This window comes from Nomascus leucogenys, chromosome 22a (assembly GCF_006542625.1).
Source record: "Nomascus leucogenys isolate Asia chromosome 22a, Asia_NLE_v1, whole genome shotgun sequence".
Classification (NCBI taxonomy): domain Eukaryota; kingdom Metazoa; phylum Chordata; class Mammalia; order Primates; family Hylobatidae; genus Nomascus; species Nomascus leucogenys.
In genome coordinates this window covers 100915401-100936810 of record NC_044402.1, presented here as the reverse complement: position 1 = coordinate 100936810, position 21410 = coordinate 100915401, and the positions used below count along the sequence as shown (strand labels likewise).

At 41.3% G+C, this 21410-nt stretch overlaps 1 protein-coding gene across 1 annotated transcript in view; it reads right to left on the bottom strand.

Moving 5' to 3' along the window:
• Positions 1-21410, bottom strand: part of AOX1 (aldehyde oxidase 1) — an 84681-nt gene that overhangs the window by 41408 nt on the left and 21863 nt on the right. Inside the window, 10 exon segments of the mRNA NM_001280098.1 lie at positions 1641-1737; positions 5096-5218; positions 7824-7950; positions 8251-8420; positions 12970-13062; positions 15112-15274; positions 16269-16453; positions 17569-17678; positions 19647-19740; positions 19931-20082. Coding sequence (NP_001267027.1) covers positions 1641-1737; positions 5096-5218; positions 7824-7950; positions 8251-8420; positions 12970-13062; positions 15112-15274; positions 16269-16453; positions 17569-17678; positions 19647-19740; positions 19931-20082 — 1314 coding nt within the window.

The following is a 21410-nucleotide window of genomic DNA, read 5'->3' as shown; positions in this document are numbered from 1 at the left end:
CTGGGCTGATTGGTGACATATTACACAGCTCTGGCTGTGCACTCAGGATGGGATGTGTCTTAGGACTCTTCCTATTCTTGTGATCAAGGTTGGTGAGAAAAATTAAGAAGATGGGAGCTGTGTTTTTTGTTTGTTTGTTTGTTTGAGATGGAGTCTCCTTCTGTCACCCAGGCTGGAGTGCAGTGGTGCAATCTCGGCTCACTGCAACCTTGCCTCCAGGGTTCAAGTGATTCTTGTGCCTCAGCCTCCTGAGTAGCTGGGATTACAGGCTCCCGCCACCACTCCTGGAATTTTTGTATTTTTAGTAGAGAGGGGTTTTCGCCATTTTGGCCAGGCTGGTCTTGAATTCCTGGCCTCGAGTGATCCACTCACCTCAGCCTCCCAAAGTGCTGGTATTATAGGCATGAGTCACTGTGCCCAGCCCAGAAGATGGGAGTTTTAAACATGCACTAGAGGCCAATGTCCTGGAAATTCACTTAAAGACAGACAATGCCAGATGATTTCTCTGCTCTGAGATGTGGCACAGACTGCTCATACCCACCCAATAGCATGTCTGTAAATCAGAGATCTTGTGAGGCAGGCATTAGTACAGCTTTCACAGCAGCAATGACAGCAGAGTGTGGTGGGGAAAGCATGGGTTATTTAAGACTTATGATGAACCTCTTTTTTCCTCTATACAGGACATTATTGAGACAACTGGTGAAATTTGAATAAGGTGTGTAGATTAATAGCATATGTGTTAATATTCTGATTTTGATAACTATGTTTATGTTAGACAACATCCTGTTTTTAGGAAACAAACACTGACTATTTAGGAGTAAAGAGACATACATCATGTTTACAATTTACTCTCAAATGTCTCAGAAGTGTGTGTGTGTGTGTGTGTGTGTGTGTGTGTGCGTGTGTGTGTATAATTGGGGAATCTGAGTGAAAAATATTTGGGAGTTTCTTTAATGTTTCTGCAACTTTTATGTAAGTTTTAAAATATTTCAAAGCCAAACGTTAAGGAATTGTACTGGAAAGCTATAATTAACTATTTTCTAAGAGGCAAATTTAATTTTAATTACATACATACATACAGGAAAGAAGTCTGGAAGAAAGAGAAAGGAGAAAGGGAAGGGAAGAGGAAGGGAAGAAAAAGCAAAGAAGGAAGAAAGGAAGAGAGGGAGAATCAGAGAGAGAAAGGATGAAGAAGAAATGTGGGCTTTGGAAATCCTAATAAAGCCTATCAATTCAATGGCCAACTCTGTTATTTAGTAGTTGTTGTGTGACCTTGGTCACACTCCATAATTACTCTGAGCCTCCATTTTCCAGCCTATAAGATTGAGATAATAATACTCTCTTGCAGGGTGGTTGTGAACAGGAAAGGAAATGACATCTCTAACAACCGGAGCCTTGATGAGGGAAGGGGGGTCAGGACACAGGGGCAGGGTCTTGCCTCCCCTTTTGCCTCCCCATTGGCTCTTGGCCTACCCCAGAGACAGAGGGAAACACGTTTGCAAATGAGGTGCCTGTTCTGCCTGTTCTTGAGGAGCAACAATCCCCTAGGCTGCCAGATGATTTCCAAAAGACAAAGGAAGCCTTAAACTGACATGCTTAGAAGGCTTCCAGGGTCGCTTACTCTTCCTTTAGTTTTTTACCTTCAAGAATTTGATCAACCACTTTAAATGCTTCATCAACATTTCCATATTCCAGTTTCCTTTCTGGCTCGAAGAAGGAGTTGTGTTGTATACTTTCCTAGAGAGAGAACAAAAGAGTGAGGCAGCTTGGGCAAGAGACCCTGCCCTAGGGGGGCAGGCACAGCCCACTGCACATCTTCTGAGCAGGGGCTGTTTCGACCTTGACCTTGTGGTCCTGTGCGCTTTCACCATGACCCTGGTGAGCCAAGCTAAGAATCCAACTGCAGAGAGACTCCCCGGTGAGGAAATGTAAATGTGCCTACTGAGTCCGAAGAAATAATATGCACAGAAAAAAACTGGCATCTAAGTGATCCCAGAATGAAACTAGTATTTTCCAGGCAGATTATTGTCTTCATACCACAATCCATTTCATGTAGCCAAGGCCATATAGCACAGGGCTTCAGAGCCTGGGCTCTAGACCCAGTCAGCATTGTGCACATTTTTCCCACTTACCAGCTTTGACTGTGGCCTATCACTTCACCTCTCTTATCATCGTCTGTAAAATGGAAGTAACAGGTGCGCATATAGCTCCAATAGGATCGTGGTTGGTGAAGATAAAATGAAATAAGACGTGAAGAGCTTACACTGCATATAGTAAACACTCCATAATTGCTAGTTGAAGAGACTCTAGTGATTGGGATCATGGCGGCTCTGCCTGCCAGCCCCACAGTCCTTCTTTGTGGGTATGAGCATTTCATTTGCACAGGGCAGTAGAGCACCTGGGACCTCCAGCTCTGGAAGTGAGATTTCAGACAAGCCCTGTCTGGGTGCTGGGTGTACAAATCCATTTATACACTGGCTCCTATCGGCTCTCCCTGGATGCCCAGTAATGGGGTACAGTGGTGCACCTAACCAGAGATGTAGTTACAATAACATAGGCTGGTTTTTAGCTATCCCTGAGAATTTATCTTGCAGTAATCCATGTGTCCACTGGCAAATGTGGTGTGCCAGCTCCTGCTGGCATTATGTACTGTGGGTTATATTGTCCATCCATGAAATTCCATTCTGTTGGTAGATGGGGATTCTCTTACCTGTTTCCTTCTGGCCACCAGTAGGTGTCTAGACAACACCCCTTAGAGGGATGTGCTATTTTGATTCTGCCATTTCCCCCATTCAAAAATTGGGTTGGTTTGTTTACAGCACCGGTGGGGCCCAGGTTCTTTGACAGAGTGTTTGTTGATTGTTTTTGTTACTGACTAGCTATGTAACCTTGGGTAACCCTGTCTTTTAGTTTCCCCATCAGAATGGGGATGAAAATAGTTTTTACCTCATAGGATTGTTGTGAGCATTTAGTAAGTTAATGTGTGAAACTGACCTAGAACCATGTCAACCACATAGTGAGCTCTGTATAGGTCCTAGCTATGCTCATGTTGTTGTTGATGATGATTATTCAGCACAGATTCCGGTAGGGAACACATTATTTTTCCATTATGGTCATCAGCCGTACCCCTTGATTCCAGAGTTTTGATTGTTTCCCCATTCAGTCTACTAAAAACTCAAAAAGCATGTGCCAGATTAAACCTTTGTGATAGTGACAGAGATATATTTGTTTTTGTTCTATTTTGATTGATAACACACTTCCTATTGGAATCCGTTCATGTGCTTTTCTTATTAATCTAAGATTAAAGAGATTCCAGGTTGAAAAAAAAAGCTAGATTTTATAAATCCTATTTTTAAAAGTTTAATCTTTTTCAACTTCACTGGCTGCTTGCTCTTTGAGTAACTTTGAGCCAATTTTCCAAATTTTTCTTAGTCAGGAAAGTGATAAAAGAACTGTAATGTATAGGGAGAGGGGCATATTTCCCTGCTCTAAATTTTGATTAAATTCGCTCTGATCCAGTTGATGATCTTTAGACTTTGAGAGCTTAATCTCTGAACACAATGTGAGGCAACTCTTTCCACAAAGCCAGAGCTTGTATCTGATGCTGGGGTTTTCTGGCAGACAATCACAAGTCTGGTTGAAGTGGTGAGGGTGGGGGGAGTGGCATCTATTATATTTGCTTATTGGGGCTTTTATTTGGCTGGAAGGTAGGGGGAGCGGAGAGTAGATATTTAGCCCCTGATATTGGGCAAAGATTTATAAACAAAATATTGATGAAGTATTATGTAAATAATTTCTAATAAGTAATTCTAACTCTCCAGCAAAACTTCAGGGGACAGAATATATGAAGCAAGAGGAGCATGCAACATTAAATGAAAAGGGCCTGAGAAAGGAACAGAGTGTTTGAATTTGAAACTGGCCAGGAAAATTTGGGAGGCCTAATCACACTTCAACTCCAATTAGACTTCTACATTTTTGTCTTTTTGACATTATTTTATTTTTATCTTAAAATGTAAGAAAAATTCCCAGAGACAAACTCTATGTTCGTAAGCATCAAGCAGCATGGCAGGAAGCACCCCCAACACCCAGTTCTCCTGGAGACACTGATCGTGCCCAGGTTGTTTCCTCAATTCTGCCTCAGGCCATGCTGGTCACCCAGAGAACAATGTGTTCATTATGCTGTGAAGCTAATATTGTGTCCCAGAGCACATGCAGCCTGTATGGACTGAGTCTTATCTATTTACACTGCCTCCCCAGTGTTCATTCTTTCATCATTCAGGAAATTATAAGAACCAACGGAATGCACACAGGAGAACACCCTATCATTTCATGCAGACGAGTCTTATAGCCTTTATAAAATTTCAGCTTCTTTCTAAAAATCAGGATAGAAAATGCAATTCTCCAGTTTAAGTTGCCAAAATACCTGTAGGCATCATACGACTTATCTCTTGAAAAATCTAAAAATCGTGTCTCTGACACTCACTGCATGGAACATCCTGTTGGTCCTCACCATGTGCCTGGGTGAAGGTGGGTAAAAAGTCATAGAGCGGATCCACTTTCCTGGACATCACTGGTTCCCATCCAACATCCCCTCCCCTTCCCCTTTCCAAACAGGGCTCAGATTTGTTTCAGTTTCCTACACTCCACTACATAGCCCACTTACTTCAGAGAAATCTGACCCCAACTCCTACCCCTAGAAGTAACCAACAGCTCCTCCATTCCTCTGCGAGTCATTAATTTGGAGATGGATATGTGACCTAAGTGGCTTAATTAGGCTGGATCCCAGGATTTGTGCTTAGAATGCTGGGCAATAGGGTTCCTCTTACTCCTTGAACATGAACAAGGAAGTCCAGGTTGTCCTGGCGGCCATCTGTGTGACCACAGGAATCGAGCCTGTATCGTGGGCAGCAGAGAAGAGCGGCAGAAAGAAGCCGTGTCCTTGGGGAAATTGTTAATACTGAGACTGGTTAGAGGTTAATAAAGTCCCTGTGTTTTGGAGGCCACTTTGAGCCACATTTTCCTGTTACAGTAGCCAAAAGCATTTTAACCGATATTTGTTCTGGTTCCCAACTGGCACCACCACGGAATTCATTACCTTGATTGTTAGTATCAGCGGCTCCAAGTCTTGATAGACAATCTTCACTCGCTTAGCAGCTCGCTTTGCCTGAACCTCAGAATCGGCAAGCACGGCACAGACAAGCTGACCCACACAGAACACCTACGACACAGAAAGACCCTTGTTGTCAAGGAGGGCAGGCATCAGGTCCTCTCTTTTATTCATTTTCTTCCTCCCTCCTAATACTAGATTACAGTAGGGCTAGGGCTAGATACACACAGATGTGACCCCTCCACATCTGTCCATGAGCATAACCACAGCTGGCCTCCTGACCCTAGGCGCTGGGGGAAGTTTAGATCCTTGTGCTGTATCAAAGGAGCAGAAGTGATGCTGTCTTGAGGACAGCAGGCTCGGCTCCAGGCCAAGCCTATGAGGCTGTGTGAGGGCCAGCCTGTCCCATGGCTTGACATGTGGCTGTCACACGACAATCAGAGCTGTTCTGAGAGAGGCAGCCTCTGCCTTCATGGACAGGGAGGACCAGGAAGTCACAGCTCATCTCAACCGGAGAGAAAAAGGGGGTGACCTGGGAAGGGGAGTCCCCTGTGATAACAAAACCCTGATGGTGAGCACATCTCTCCTCACAAACTGTCTTTTCATGAAAAGATGTCCTAGCCAAGACGTGACCAAGCAGACAGCATCCCCTTCCTGGGGGGGCTGGCAGCTAGGATTATTCACCTGCAGGTGGGGTAGCTGGACTCAGGAGTTCACACACGGACCAGAGCAGAAATTTAGATGGGGAAAAGAAACCTTAAGACTTGAGAAAGGTAAAAACAGTCTGGACTGTAAGAAGTCACCATGATTGCTGAGTTCGCTCTCCTACCTTATGCTGTGATTCACAATTTCAATGTAATCACTCATTTTAAAAATCGACTTTGAACTATTATGTCTTTTCCACAATGAACATAAAGTAGTTTTATCATCAGACAAAAAAGGCATTAAAAACATAAAATCTAGCATGAACACAAAAAAAGTTTGTTCGTTGGAGGGGGGCAGTGAAGGAGAGAAAAATGAAACAAGAATGGTAACATGTTGATAACTGTTGAAGCTGGATGATGGATCTATGGGGTTCATTGTATAATACTTTCCCATTTTTGTATATGCTTACAATTTCTACAATGAAAAGATTTTTAAAAGCCATTAAGTGCCATAAATGAATGTTTTAAAAAGCATTAAACCAACAAAGGCAATCATTCACAATGGCACTCCGAAGACTCCTGATTTTGCTCCTGTGACCTGGCACATAGATGTGGCCCCTGAGATGCTTATGATCTTCATAAGCATACCTCAAAGAGCAGGTACTATCACGCAGCCAAGATCAGTTTCACTTGTTTAGTAAACATTTATGCAAAGAGCTTAAATTCTCACCGTCTCTGCCAGTGCTACACAGCCCTGCTCCGGGGTAGTTTCAACCTTGAGTTCAAACTCAGTCATCAAGCTTTTATTTCTACGGACAATATCTTCAAGGGAGTATCTTCCAGGAAGAGCCAGAGGAAGGGACTGTTTCAAATTATGAAGCCCTTTTGGGTAAACACTAAACTGAGCAGTCTGAATTATACAGAAAACCTGCTGACTGCTATTCTTGCTGTAGCCAAAGTTTTAATCATTTGTAATTTTCACAAGGCAACAATGTTATCACTATACCTCTACTCATTGACCCTGCAGTGTGTGAAGCAGTGTGTGGAATACACAGATGAATCAGACATGGGTCCTCACTCAAGGAATTTATGCTAGGTGGAGGAAATATATAAGACATCAAAATAAACAAGCTTAACACAAGGTAGAAAGTGCATTAAAGGTCACTTCATTTTCTCCTCTAGACTTTAAGCTCCATGACAGTAGAGATCATACATATCTTGTTCAGCTATGGTGACCAGACATCATAGATGCTCACTTTTAAAATGCCAATTTAGGCCAGGCGTGGTGGCTCATGCCTGTAATCCCAGCACTTTGGGAGGCCGAGGCGGGCAGATCACCTGAGGTAAGGAGTTCGAGACCAGCCTGGCCAACATGGCAAAAACACTCTCTACTAAAAACACAAAAATTAGGCATGGTGGTTTGTGCCTGTAAGCCCAGCTACTCAGGAAGCTGAGGCAGGAGAATCGCTTGAACCTGGGAGGTGGATGTTGCAGTGAGCCAAGATCATGCCACTGCACTCCAGCCTGGGTGACAAAGAGAAACTCCATTTCAAAAAATAATAATAAAATAAAAAATAAAAAGCCCATTTAACACATGGAAATATCAATGAGTCAGAATAAATTGAGAGAGAGAGAGAGACAACAAACAGTACTTCTGGATTGAAGAATGAGAAAAAAGCTTTCATGGTGTAGACACCACTTGAACTTGTAGTTGAGCTTTGACCACACTGAGACTGGGACAATAATAAGGGCTTCTCAGGGAAGGGATTTCCATATAAAAGTTATCATTAATCCATCTTCATTTGTCCATTTATACCATTAGCAGCATGCCATCTCATTGTTAGAAAATGTAAAACACCAAATAATCTTTTATATAACTAGTTAATGTCTTTACTTATACAGAAAGTGAATATATTTGAATTCATTTAATATTAGAATATACTTTTATAATAAGCATTCTAAGAATACTGGAGTCTTTCATGGTGTGCCAAATTAGATGGTATCTTTAAGAAAATATGAAGCACCATTAACTGAGAAAGTTATTTTTCAAATAGAAAGCAAAAATGCAGTACCTTATCTGTCGCCAGAAATTTCTCAGCTTCGGTAAAAAAGCAGAAGGAGTTGACGTCACTAAGATGTTCTGCTGTCATGATGTCCACCACACCGGGCATGCTGAGAGCTTCTGACAGATCAATAGACCTAGGTGATATACACAGCAGAGCTCCTGAGAGCGGCCATAGAAGCTGAGAACATGGTTAATTGGAGAATAAGATATGAGAGAGGTAAGAACTGTCCAACAGTCTCTGCCAGACAATTGGGAAAAAATTCTTGGGACAATGAAATTGTAGTAAATCCTACATTTCGATCCCATTTCACCTCTGGTCTGCATTGCATATCACCAACAAATAGCCTATTTCTTCACACCATTACTTTTTACTAATGTGACTTAGATGAAAAGACAATCATTTATGCCCATTGAGTAAGAATTTTATCACTTACACAATCTTAGCATGAGCTCTTGAACTAGTCACAAAAGTCAAGAAAAGTTCCTGGTCCACCGGAGGCATGTCATCACAGTAGATGGCCTCCCCAGTGGCATGTTTCACACCAGACAGATGCATGATAGGGTGGCCAATTGGGTCTTGAGGATGCTGCTTTGGGCCTATATTCTGTTTAATAAATAACCAAAATATACTTTTACATTTCTGTAGAGAAAGTAGGAATTATTATTATGCACATTTCCCATAAGAAGGTAGCTATATAATTTAGACTCAAACCAGAATCCTTTTGCATATGAAAAAGCACTATTGGGCTGGGCACAGTGGCTCATGCCTATAATCCCAGCACTTTGGGAGGCTAAGGTGGGCAGATCACTTGAGGTCAGGAGTTCAAGACCAGCCTGGCCAACATGGTAAAGCCCCGTCTCTACTAAAAAAACAAACAAACAAACAAACAAACAAACAAACAAAAATAGCCAGGTACGGTGTTGCATGCCTGTAATCCCAGCTACTCGGGAGGCTGAGGCTACAGAATCGCTGGAACCTGGGAGGCGGAGGTTGCAGTGAGCCAAGATCACAGCACTGCACCCTGGCCTGGGAGACAGAGCGAGACTCCATCAGAAAAAAAAAAGTCACTATTAATAACACCAAGACAATAAACCTACTACAGTAATTCAATAAGCCAACTGGTATGTCAATCCATGATGTTGTTCTTATTTTTCACTTTTTTTGAATGTGGACCCCAAACATCTCAAATGGAAATTCCATTTGTTTAAGTAAACAAATTTAAATCTTTCTCTTAATACAAAATTATGTCCTCTTGCTAATGCTTATGTATCTCTTTAAATTTTATTATCAAAATGACTTTACTGTTTCTATATAAGCATGACACATATAATATTTTACAGAAGAGTATGATGATATCGTGACTATGTTTGTAGAAAATACTGAGGGTATTACTTCAACCAGAATAGCTTTCTTTTTTTCTATTTTGAGTGAGGAAATATAAGAAATAATTGGCAAAACTCTTAACTTAGACAATCCTGATAGAGAATGAAGCCAAAGGGACCTGCAATTGGAGTAATGATCCACTAATGTTGCTCTTTCTTAGAGCCCCATGGAGCAGAATGTCTTGCCGGTGGCTCTGTAAATACCTTAAATGTGTTTCATTAACCAAAGCAGACATTAATCAGCACAATGTCTGCCCTGGTGTTTCAAATATGGGAATTTATGGCTTTCCCAGTTGGGTGTGTATTGTGAAAAGAATTAAAGGTATGAAGAAAGGAGAGCGAGTGAAGAGACAGACATAAGGCCAGGGTGAAGGTTGTGGCTGAGGAGTGGCCTGCTAAGCCCTGGCGGGTACCCCCATCTGTAATTCACTGTGTCAACACTGCACTCGGTACTGGGACTGAGGCCAGACTCCCTGAGGCTTTCTTTGGAAGATTTGGGGGTGAGGGGCATGCAGTCATGTTGGCAAGGTTGAGGTCAGAGAAAAGCTATGGACTCCTCCCCTTCCCATCCTGCAGTTCACAGGATCACCCTGAGCCCTGGATCTTCCTTTGAGATGAGACTTACAATGCCAGGCTACACATCATATGGCAGGAGGGAAGAGAGAACAAGTCGCCAACACATACTGGTTAAAAATCTTTACTGGGAGAAAAAAGAAGAAACAGGCCTATTTCCAACATAGTGTCCTTTAAGGCATCAGAGCGGGGAGAAAAGCTAAATTCTTTTGTATTTGATTACCAGAATGTGCAGTTTGAGAAAGCCTATTCAGCACATATGAACAATAAGTTAGACACTTGAATCCATCTAAAATGGTATTTCATTTCACTCTTCACTGCAGGGTTTCCTGTTTCAAACTCCGCCCTGGTCCAGTGAAAGTTCTCCAAGGCTCTTGCTCTATGGACCAACTGAAGAGAAGCTGTCTGGATCCCCTTGATTAACACATTTCCTTTTCATGTAGATGTTTTGCTTTCGTTTCTGAACATTTGGATTTAATTCATCTAATCCCACAAATGGAGGAGACCTCTGGTTATAATGAGAGCTTTACTTAAGACAGCTGTGAAATGTACAGTTCTCCAGTGCCCTCTGCTGCTCCAGAAACTCGAGTAGAGTGCTCCCCACTCACTACCCAACTACTTAAGGGCCTCAAAAAAAAACAAAAAACCTCCGGCTGGAGATAGAGATCAGAGATTCTCCAGGCAGGTGGCAGGGCTGGAATATCAGGAGAGAATGGCAGAGTGGCATGTGTTATTTCAGAACATGTTCAACATTGATTGAAAAGAAAAAAACCATATTGCTTTCATAATATAAATGACAAGAAGTTAAATGTCAACCAAATTGTGGCTGACAACTGTGCACAGAAAGTAGTGTAATTTCTACAATTAACTTGGTATAAGACGTGTGTAGGATGCACTTATTCCTATTTTATATAAAATTTATTGTTTTGCTGCAAAATAAACACGGTTGATAAGCATTTATTGTTCTAATTTCATATTTCTTTTACTTAAATGTAAACTTCAATTTTGTAGTTACTATAATACAGTGCACAAAAAACGGAGTATTGACTAAGTTTTTGTTTTTTCATTTTTGGTTATTGTTGAGTCATGCTGACTTTATAAGCTAGAAAGCAGGAGATTATCGAGAAAAATAATTTAGACCTTGGCCCAGGGCTCCATTAAATAAAGGTAGATATTAGGCCACAAATGTAGGGGACTAGAGAAAAGTTTACTTATTGGGGTTCAGGCATGAGCACAGATTGGAGGCAGTCCCAACACTCCAGCTCTATTGAGGTAGCTCACACTGCCCTGTCCTCATGGCAAAGGACTCCCCTCAGTTCTCCTCTTCCCCCTCTGCTTCGAGGAGCTGAGATAGTGATCAAAAGGAAAAACCAACAATGAGGTTCTACCAGGTTGGTTTTTCATATGTTGCAGATGGTAGGAATTGACTTCCTCTGCAAAATATCCCCCAAAGTGCTGAGCTGTGATGCTGCTTGGGCTCTCAACCTGAACCACATTTGAGTGAAAAAAAATCACCCACATCTTCTTTTTAAAACCCTAAGATTTTTCATCCTGAGAAGCAAAATTCCAGGTAATTCATAAGCTCAGACATTAAGGAAAGACATTCATAGGTATCGTAATGGGTCTGGGAGTTAACTGACAGAACACATTTCACTGTAACCAACAAAACACTTCACCACATTGAAAAAAAGTCTTTTGAAACCATGTTGTGTGAGGCCTGCCAAAAAACTGAGGAAAAATTCCAAAAAATGTCTTTGTCCTACAGTCAAAGATATCATACTTTTTTTTTTTTTGTGATGAATCTACTGGTGAAAGATGCTGTCTTCAATTACCTGCTTCCGCTTAGTAAGATACTACGGAAGGAAGAATGTTGTCTCCTCAAACTGGTGATCTTTTGAAGCTGTGTCAAAATGCTTTCAAAGCAAATGAACTGATTTAGGGGAAAAATGCTCTTTGTGAGTGCTGACATTGCTCTAGCAATGCGGATGTTTGTATGTGTGTGTGAAAAACCACGGGCAAAACAAAAACAAAACTCATCTATATGGCAGACACAATGCATCTAAAACTTTGTTTTGCAATCAATGATAAACTCTCATTCAAGATCATGCACTATGTGAAGATTTTCCTTTTTCTTTGGATGATTTCAATATCCATTAATTTGTTGTTGTTTCTTTCTGAAGTTTATTCCATTGTCTAAGAAATATTAGGGTATTTATAAGCCAAAGGGTTCAACTATCATATTTGAAAAGAACACCGGGGAGATGGCCGCTGTTTTTAACTTTCAAAATGATCATTTTCAATGGAGTTTGGTGCATTTTAATTTTTAAACATATTGAACCTAAAACCTCAAGGAATACACACCAACATCAATGTTCATTATGACATACTATAAGCTTTTACAACTAAATCCAACAAGAGATTCAGTGAACAAATGCTTTAAAAAGCCTTTTCATGTTCTTGACTTATTAAAACTCTCAAGGTCAAGTTTCCTGATAATAATTTCAAGGGAAAACACACCAAATTGTATCCACTTCACCAACAGGGTGACTTCAGGCAATATTTTTATGATGTGGCAGAAAATTCCATTTGAGAGTTAGGAATCCTGTTTTCTAATAGTCGGCCTTCATTAGGAGAGATTACGAAAAGCTCTTAGTACTTACGTTTGATTCAACTCTAAAATGTAACTCAGAAAAATCACTAGGCGAATAGGGACTGAGGGAGTAAAATATCTTAACATTCAAGCTAAACAAATCAGCAGTTCTTTTTAAAAGCATTATTGAATTTTCATCAACCTCCAGGGGCTGTGTGTTTTCCTCTGAAAATGAAAGCAAAGCAGCCCATGGCCCTGCCTCAGAGCGTGGCTTTATTGGACTCTGATGCCTGCAGTGCCCAGGGCAGAAAACACGTGACAAGGTGGCCAGCTCATGCGTGTCTGTGGTACAAGGCCACAGTGCTAAGCACGTGACCTTTAAGACCCAAATCAACATCCTTCTTTACTATTACCACTGCTAGATTTGTCTTTAATCAAAATTCTTCATTGATTTTGGAATTTTAATTACCCCTAAAGGAGGTTGTGAGTTTACCAGAAGTGGAACTTGGACTTACAGAGCTTGAGTTTCACGGAGAGACAGTGAGAATGTCCAGGTCAAAGCACTATACCCAGACTGTGAATTTTTAAAAACAAAAATACTACTCACCTGATACTTTAATGTACTGCAGTGATGTTTGGAATGAAGATCTTCTAAAGCACTTTCATACTTGTCTGCAAGGCTAGGATAGTGAACTGGGTCCTGAAAAATAGAACCATTGCAGATATTTTAAATGGTTTGAATGCGCCAGAATGATTTTGGAAGGGAGGCTAGCATGAGTCTTAGCAAGCATCTCTACTCTGAAGTCTCACATGTATTAGGCACTCGCCCTATTCAGAACCCCAGAAATACAAGCAGCTCCCTGACTCAAAGACATATACTCTGGAAGGTGCATACGTACTTCCTCATATTATGAATAGCCAGATGAATACGGTAGGTAACTGGCTTCCACCAGCTCTATGTTTCTTATAATTCTCTCATATACTCTCCTAAATGATATGAGGACTTACAAATGGATCCAACAAGAAGATAGAAGCTAAGTAAATAAAATGGAAAGGAAGAAAATACTTAAGCCAGGAAAACATCAGAGTCAAAGTTCACCATTGCAAATAAGCATAAAGGTGTTCCATGTTGCCCGCCAGCTGCGTAGAAAGGGGGACACAGGTTGCATCCTTGCCGCTGCCCCACAGCGGGAAGGGTTCTGGGTTCCCAGCAAGAACATTCCTCAAGACTGAGGGAAGTGAGTCATTCGGTTCTTTACACAAGACTGTGAACATTGCACAGCCTAGAGCCGAACGGGGGGAAAGGCTTTCAACAATACACCTGGGGGTTATTTTTTCTAATTTACATAATTTTGATAGAAAATAAAACCAGCTAGGTGCCATGGCTCATGCTTGTAATTCCAGCATTTTGGGAGGCCAAGGCAGGAGGATTGCTTGAGTCCAGGAGTTCAAGACCAGCTTGAGCAACACGGTAAGATGCTGTCTCTACAAAAAAATAAAGAAATTAGCTGGACATGGTGGTGCATGCCTATGGTCTCAGCTATTTGGGAGGCTGAGGTGGAAGGATTGCTTGAGTCCAGGAAGTTGAGGCTGCACTGAGCTATGAGATCACACCACTGTATTCCAGCGTGGGTGACAGAGTGAGACCCTGTCTCAAAAAAAATAAAACCAACAAAAGCTATTATTTTTAAAGAGAGGAGAAGTATAAGACTACAGGGCAAAAGTTTTAAATTATATCACTTGAGTCACCCAGAAATTATATTAGTTTGCTACTAATTGGAAGAGTCTATAATTGGTTACCTGGTGACAATATGTCACTTATCTATGATTTCAAGCTTTCATTCTTAAAAATGTGATACTATCCTTCTGGTTCCTAGTTGCTCTCACCTACACTGAGAAGATACTCTCAAAAGCAAGGATAAGAGAGGACTTTGTGTCTCCTATTTAAAGTGACCATACTAACTTCTATACCACAGGAAGACTGTGCTTGGCTTCTAGTCTATTTTGGTCAGCTGGTTATAACATGGGGTTTGTGAGGCCAATGAGGCTCAAGTCTCCTTTGGGTCTAATGGATTTATTCAGAGAATTTTTTTTAGTTGTGTCCTCCCCAGCCAACAATCTTGTAGCTTTAATTGTTTGCCCTAAGAGAGACCAGGCAAAAGAATGCATGGATTGTCACTACTATTATTATGACTACTACTACGAATTTCCTCTGAAGCAGGAGGATAATACTATTATTATGACTACTACTACAAATTTCCTATGAAGCTTCATATGAAGCTCTTTTCCTACAATGACGCATTTCACAATCATCTTGTGCAGTGGCTGCCATCATGGCCACCTTACGGGCTAGGGAAATGAAGCTGAATCTGGAAAAGAACACCAAACACATGAAGTCAACCTCAACGTGAAGGTAATATCTCAGGAGGAAGAAATGCCCTACAGAGGGAAAACATACTCAAATCATTAGCAAGTTTTCTGAACATGATCTGGAAAAACTACCAGTCAGAAACAAAATAATTGAGTGGTGTTAAATACAAGCTTGCTCAACTCTTGGCTCTACTTGCAATTCTTCCCTAAACTCATACCCACCCACAGACAGGCTGAGGGATGCTCAGCAAGTGCATGTGTTTCTAATGTGGATTGTCTTTTTTATTCTACAGCTATTTGGTAGGGAGTCATTGCCTCTACTTTGGGTGTCATCATAGCTCCCTGTACTGGGGAAGTTAACGTGTAACCAGTTGTTTACCATCTTTTTCAAAATCTGTGACACTTCCAGGTAGAACTTGAAGAGGAAGCTGATGATGAGAGTCCTCTTGAACTCCACCTTCCCACCTGGCGCCGAGCCCAAAAGGGAGACTTCATCCAGAACAAGCCTGCAGGCTGTATCCAGCATCTCTTCGTTCCAGCGCCTGGAAAGTCCAAAGAGAAGACTCCTAGCCTGACAGGGTTTATTACCCCATATCTTCATCTAATGGGTAAGACAAATAGCCATGGTTTAATACAGGAAATAAGAGTACAAGCTCTGGATCAGGCAGCCCGAGTTCAAACTGGCCCACCACTCTCAAGGTGGCTAGCCTGGGTCCCGCCATGTCCTCACCTGTAAAAGGGGAATATTAGTAGAACCCAACTCACAGAATGATCTAGAGAAATAGATGACAACTCATATAAAATCCATACTCCAGGAGTAACTGACCCTCATACCACTAGGACATTTATTGCATGCCAAGATCTGCTTTTAGCACCTTATATGTATTCACTCATTTAATCCTGTCAACTGCCCTGTGAGGTAGGTATGATCACCCATCTTTGACAGATAGGGAACCAAAGTACCAATATAATTAAGTAAGCTGACTGAGACCATGGAGGAGGGTAAACTGAGATTTTTGGCCAGTCTGGCTTTCTCAAGTGTTAAAGCTTATGCTTTTAATCACTATGCTTTGTTGTGGCAGCTCATACCAAGTAATGCTCAAGAAATATTAGCTATTAGTATCATCTTTAGATATAGGAAGTCAGGTAAGCAAATGCCTTTAACAATTTATTATAGAAAAAACTCACATATTTGGTTTTTCTTCATGGCAAATTATTCTCCCAAAATAAATAATACAAATTTGCACTGCTGGGGGAGGGCTTCTCTGTCTGTCTGTCTCTCTCTCTCTCTCTCACACACACACACACACACACACACACACGCACGCACACAGAGTGTATAATTCCCACTTCAGAATTCACTAACATCAAGACATATGGAAATAATAACAAAATCTTATTGGAATTCCCAGCCATTAAATAGAAAGGTATGGAACACTTTTCTCCTTGTAATCACATCTCACCACAAAAAGGGCTCCTTTAATACTTGTCCTTAGACTCCAAGTATTAGAGGAGCCCTTACCTCTAATGCCTTACCTTCCAATGAGTTCCTGGCAGGAATTCTTGGCACAGATGGCGGTTGAACCAACGCCTCCATATGAGATGCATAACTCTCTAATAATGCCATCCCCTTCTCCAAAAAAGACTCTCATTCCTGAATTGACTATTGCTAGTGCATTCTCCTGTCGTTGGGCTTGTCGGAAGGCTGACACAAATTCCCACTGAAAGAAACAGTTAAATGGCACATGTAGAAACACTGAGCATCACCTATGCACTGGGCAGTCTGTGTGTGCTGAGCGTCACCTATGCACCAGGCAGTCTGTGTGTGTTGAGTGTCACCTATGCACCAGGTAGTGTGTGTGTGTTGAGCATCACCTACGTGCTGGACAGTATGTGTATGTTGAGTATCACATTGATATCAGATATGTAGCCCCCAGCATCTCCAAAAAATCAGTCTCTGTTGTTGAGGCCACCCAGTGTGTGGTTCTTTGTTATGGTAGCCCTAGCAAACTAATACATCCCCTGAGGCAGGCTTGATTATTCCCATTTTACAGATGAGGAATCCAAGGTGCGGAAGGATTCAGTAATTAGTTCAGGCCTTGAAACCAGGATTCAAACCTGACTCTATCTCATGCAAAGCCTCATGTTTTTTCCACTAAGTTCTATTGCAAATGTATTTTTAGGCTTTTTTCAAAACCCAAGATATAGGTAAAGGCATACTCTTCATGTCATATTTAGGGAGAAAGGCTTATGGGACAAAAACCTGTTAGAAAGTTACTTTAGAGCTTGAGGTAGGGGGAGAAAGAGCGAGAATGGCAGAGATAAGGCCGGGAGTGGTGGCTCACACCTGCAATCCCAGCACTTTGGGAGGCCAAGGCGGGTGAATCACCCGAGGTCAGGAGTTTCAGACCAGCTTGGCCAACTTGGCAAAGCCCATCTCCACTAAAAATACAAAAATTAGCTGGGAATGGTGGTGCGCACCTGTAATCCCAGCTACTCGGGAGGCTGAGGCAGGAGGATCGCTTGAACCTGGGAGGCAGAGGTTGCAGTGAGCCAAGATCACGCCACTGCACTCCAGTGTGGGCAAAAGAGCGAGACCCGATCTCAAAAAAAAAAAAAAAAATCTCCTAATTCGAGGAATGATGGGGCATGCGTAATACAAGGAAAAGGCAACTATTCACAAGTCTTAAAATAATGACCTCATACCACTTCCTGAAGTTGAGCCTTTATCTTCCCCATAAACACTTAACCCTCTTTCTTATTCCACCATATGCTGGAATAAACAAGCCATAGCATCACAGGTGGAATTGGGAAATTGACAGTGGGATGTTCTCACCTTCCTTGAGTAGGGGATGTTCACTGAGACCAAGATTTCTTGAGGCTTAAGATCTGCATTAGGGCACTTGCTGAGGAACTGCTCGTTTAAAGGAATCTGTCGTTTTCCTTCTGTGGAAAGAAATGACACTTTCCCTGGAATCTGTTTGGTCTATTAAATAAACTTCCAAAACTTGGGAAGTAATTCCACCAAATACCTGAGGAAACTGGTTGTTCAGGGAAACAGGTGCTCTTCCTATGCTTACCAAATCTTTTACCCTATAATGCATCTTGCAATGTTTCTTCCAGTCTAGGCCCCATCTCTTTTTGTTTTCCTTGCTTTCTCATCGATAAAAACGTTGACCGGGTGTGGTGGTTGACACCTGTAATCCTAGCGTTTTGGGAGGCCAAGGCAGGTGGATCATTTGAGGTCAGGAGTTTGAGACCAGCCTGGCCAACATGGTGAAACCCCTTCTTTGCTAAAAATACAAAAAAAATTAGCTGGGCGTGGTTGTGCACACCTGTAGTCCCAGCTACTCAGGAAGCTGAGGCAGGAAAATCACTTGAACCCAGGAGGGAGAGGTTGCAGTGAGCTGAGATCATGCCACTGCACTCCAGCCTGGATGACAAAGTGACACTCCATCTAAAAAATTTTTTTAAAAATAAAAAATAAATTTAAAAAATAGATGAAAAGATCTCACTGAGTAGCCCCGAGTTTCAGGTAGAATAGAACCTTAGCAGTCCTCTTCCTGACAACACAATTCACTTAAAGTTTTACAAGTAGGGAGCAAATATTAATATCTCTTTTGATATTCTGATCAAGTCAGCCAACAAATATTTATTGTTTATAACCAGGAACCCCACTAGATACAGTCACGAATGAGAAATTATCTTTAATAAATTTGTATACTAGTGAGGTGTTATCTTACTTTTTTATATCTTATTCCAGCACCTGAAGGATTTTAGTTCTTTAATCATTATATAAGGAAGAGGAACAGTTTAAAACTATAACAAAATAATGAAAGCTAAGAAGCTTTTGATGTCTATATTCACATCACAAAACCTGTTTCTCATAGTATAACTTTTAAGGGGATGTTACTCAAATTGAAAACCCTGAATGCAAATCTTCCTCTTTAAGATAGTTTTGTGATCAAGCACTGTGGCTCATGCCTGTAATCCCAACACTTTGGGAGGCAGAGGCGGGTGGATCACTCGAGGTCAGGAGTTCGAGACCAGCCTGGCCAACATAGTGAAACCACATCTCTATTAAAAATACAAAAATTAGCTGGGCATGGTGGCATGTGCCTGTAGTCCCAGCTACTCAGAAGGCTGAGGCAGGAGAATCGCTTGAACCCAGGAGGTGGAGGTTGCAGTGAGCTGAGATCGTGCCACTGCACTCCAGACTGGGTGACAGAGCAAGACTCCATTTCAAAAAAAAAAAAAAAAAGATAGTTTTGTGGTTTAAATGATATGAAGAGTAAGCATTTAACAATGCAGACAATAGAAAATGAGTCCATATTTTTTAACGAAAAAAAAACCCACAAATTTACAGAGGACCAATTAGAACTTCCTAATAATTTTCAAGCAAGTTGGAAGAAGCAATAAATTAGATGTTACAGACTCAGTTTTAATAACAAAAATCAAGCAAATAAATACAGAACGAGGCCCAATCATTTTTCACCTGAAAAAGACCTGTATGTTTCCAACAATGATAAATTAAGTATGAGCTCAAAGCACGACATGGGTGCCACAACACTCCTGTACCACCTGGAGAATGTCTTCAACAAAGGGACCCAATAGTTCTCAATAGCATGTAGTTCCCAGCAATAATCAGATCACATCCGGACATTAACCAACACAAACATGTCCAGTGTAGGGTGACCAGTATGAGAAAAAAAAAAAAAAAAACAGAAAGACACAGGGGAAGAAAGCCTGTGCTATTAAGACAAGACTCACAAAATTTCTGGTATCCAGAAAAGCAGAGAAATTTATTGATATTATAGGGAAAATTCATTTTCAAGACGGGACTTCCTGCCTCCCCAGAGAGAAAAAGGGGTAGAGAAACAGCTTAATAATCTCCAAGTAGGGGCTGTCACTTACCTTTTGATAGCAAGTTGAGGGTACAGTTACCCACAGCCAGGATGGGATTCAGATCTGAATCTGGATGCCTGCTAATGATGTGTCCCCCTAAAGACTTTTTAAAATAATGAGTTATTTTCATTTCAGTTATGTAATCATAAAAAAGCAAGTGCTAAAATAAGGATTAAGCAAGGCTTTGGAGAACTATTTTTTTTGTCTGTTCCCAAAGAATGAAAATGTCATGATTCATCAGGGAGAGTCACCCAAGGGATGCATACCAGAGTTTACTGTCATCAGATACATACAGCCATGTTCCTGATCTGGGACCCAGCCAGAGTTCCCAAATGCTTCAGGAGAGCACGGTACATCTGTGTCTTCTCTTCTGGAAGCTTCTGGACTACATCAGCCAAAATGTCCTTCACCTGGGCTAGGCTGAGACCAGCACCAAGGGTGAGTCCTGAAATGAAGTCATTTGTAAATAACACAGTGTGATCTCTGCTGACCTGAAAATGTACATTAGACCAAAGCTACAGACATAGAATCTTTATACTGGATACATGCCGCCCTGCTTATTGGTGATGGTGGTGATGGGCAGTGATGGTGGTGATGGTGATGAAGGTAATGGTAGTAATGAAGGTGGTGGTGAGGCAATGGTGGTAGGGATAGCAGTAATGGGGTGGTGTGGTGGCGGTGATGAAGGTGGGGGTTATGGTACAGGCGGTGGCAGTGATGTAAGTGGTGGTGATGGAGGTAATGAAGGCTGAATTCTTTGAACACTCACTCTATCGAGTATTACGTTGAATGCTTTAGATAATCTCCTTAAATCTGAACATACCTATGAGATACTAATAGCCCCATTTCACAGATGAAGAAGCTGAGAGTTAAGTAACTTGCCTAAGATCTGACAGCTAATATATGGCATTGTCAAGAGTTAGATTTCAGAGGCTGTACTCCAAACCCACATTTCTATTGTTTCTTATCATTGCCATTAAATCAATTTCCTCTACAGGAGTAGAAAAACCAGTCTGTAAGTTGTTTAATACATAAACTTGCTACTGTGGTTTTAAAGAGCAAAGACTGTGTTATATTCACCTTTATCTTCTGTCCAGCACTTAGCACTGTATCCTTCATTGAATAGTTGTTACATTTCTCTGATATTGCAGACAGAAGAAGTTCTTCAGTAAAAACTGAACTATTCAGACAATTAGTATTTAGATTAACTTTAGAGAATTCTTCCCTCAGCCTTCCTCCAGAATGTTATCATTCTTTTTTTTTTATGCTTTCTGTCCCCGTTTTCTTTTTGTTTTATTTTACTTTAAGTTCTGGGATACATGTGCAGAATGTGCAGGTTTGTTACATAGGTATACATGTGCTATAGTGGTTTGCTGCACCTATCAACCTGTCATCTAGGTTTTAAAGCTTGCATGCATTAGGTATTTGTCCTAATGCTCTCCCTTCCCTTGCTCCCCACCCGCCAACAGGCCCTGGTATGTGTTGTTCCCGTCCCTGTGTCCATGTGTTATTGTTCAACTCCCACTTATGGGTAAGAACATGTGGTGTTTGGTTTTCTGTTCCTGTGTTAGTTTGCTGAGAATGATGGCTTCCAGCTTCATCCATGTCCCTGCAAAGGACATGATCTCATTTTTTTTATGGCTGCATAGTATTCCATGGCGTGTATCTGCCACAGTTTCTTTATCCAGTCTATCATTGATGTGCATTTGGGTTGGTTCCAAGTTTTTGCTATTGTAAATAGTGCTGCAATATACATAAGTGTGCATGTGTCTT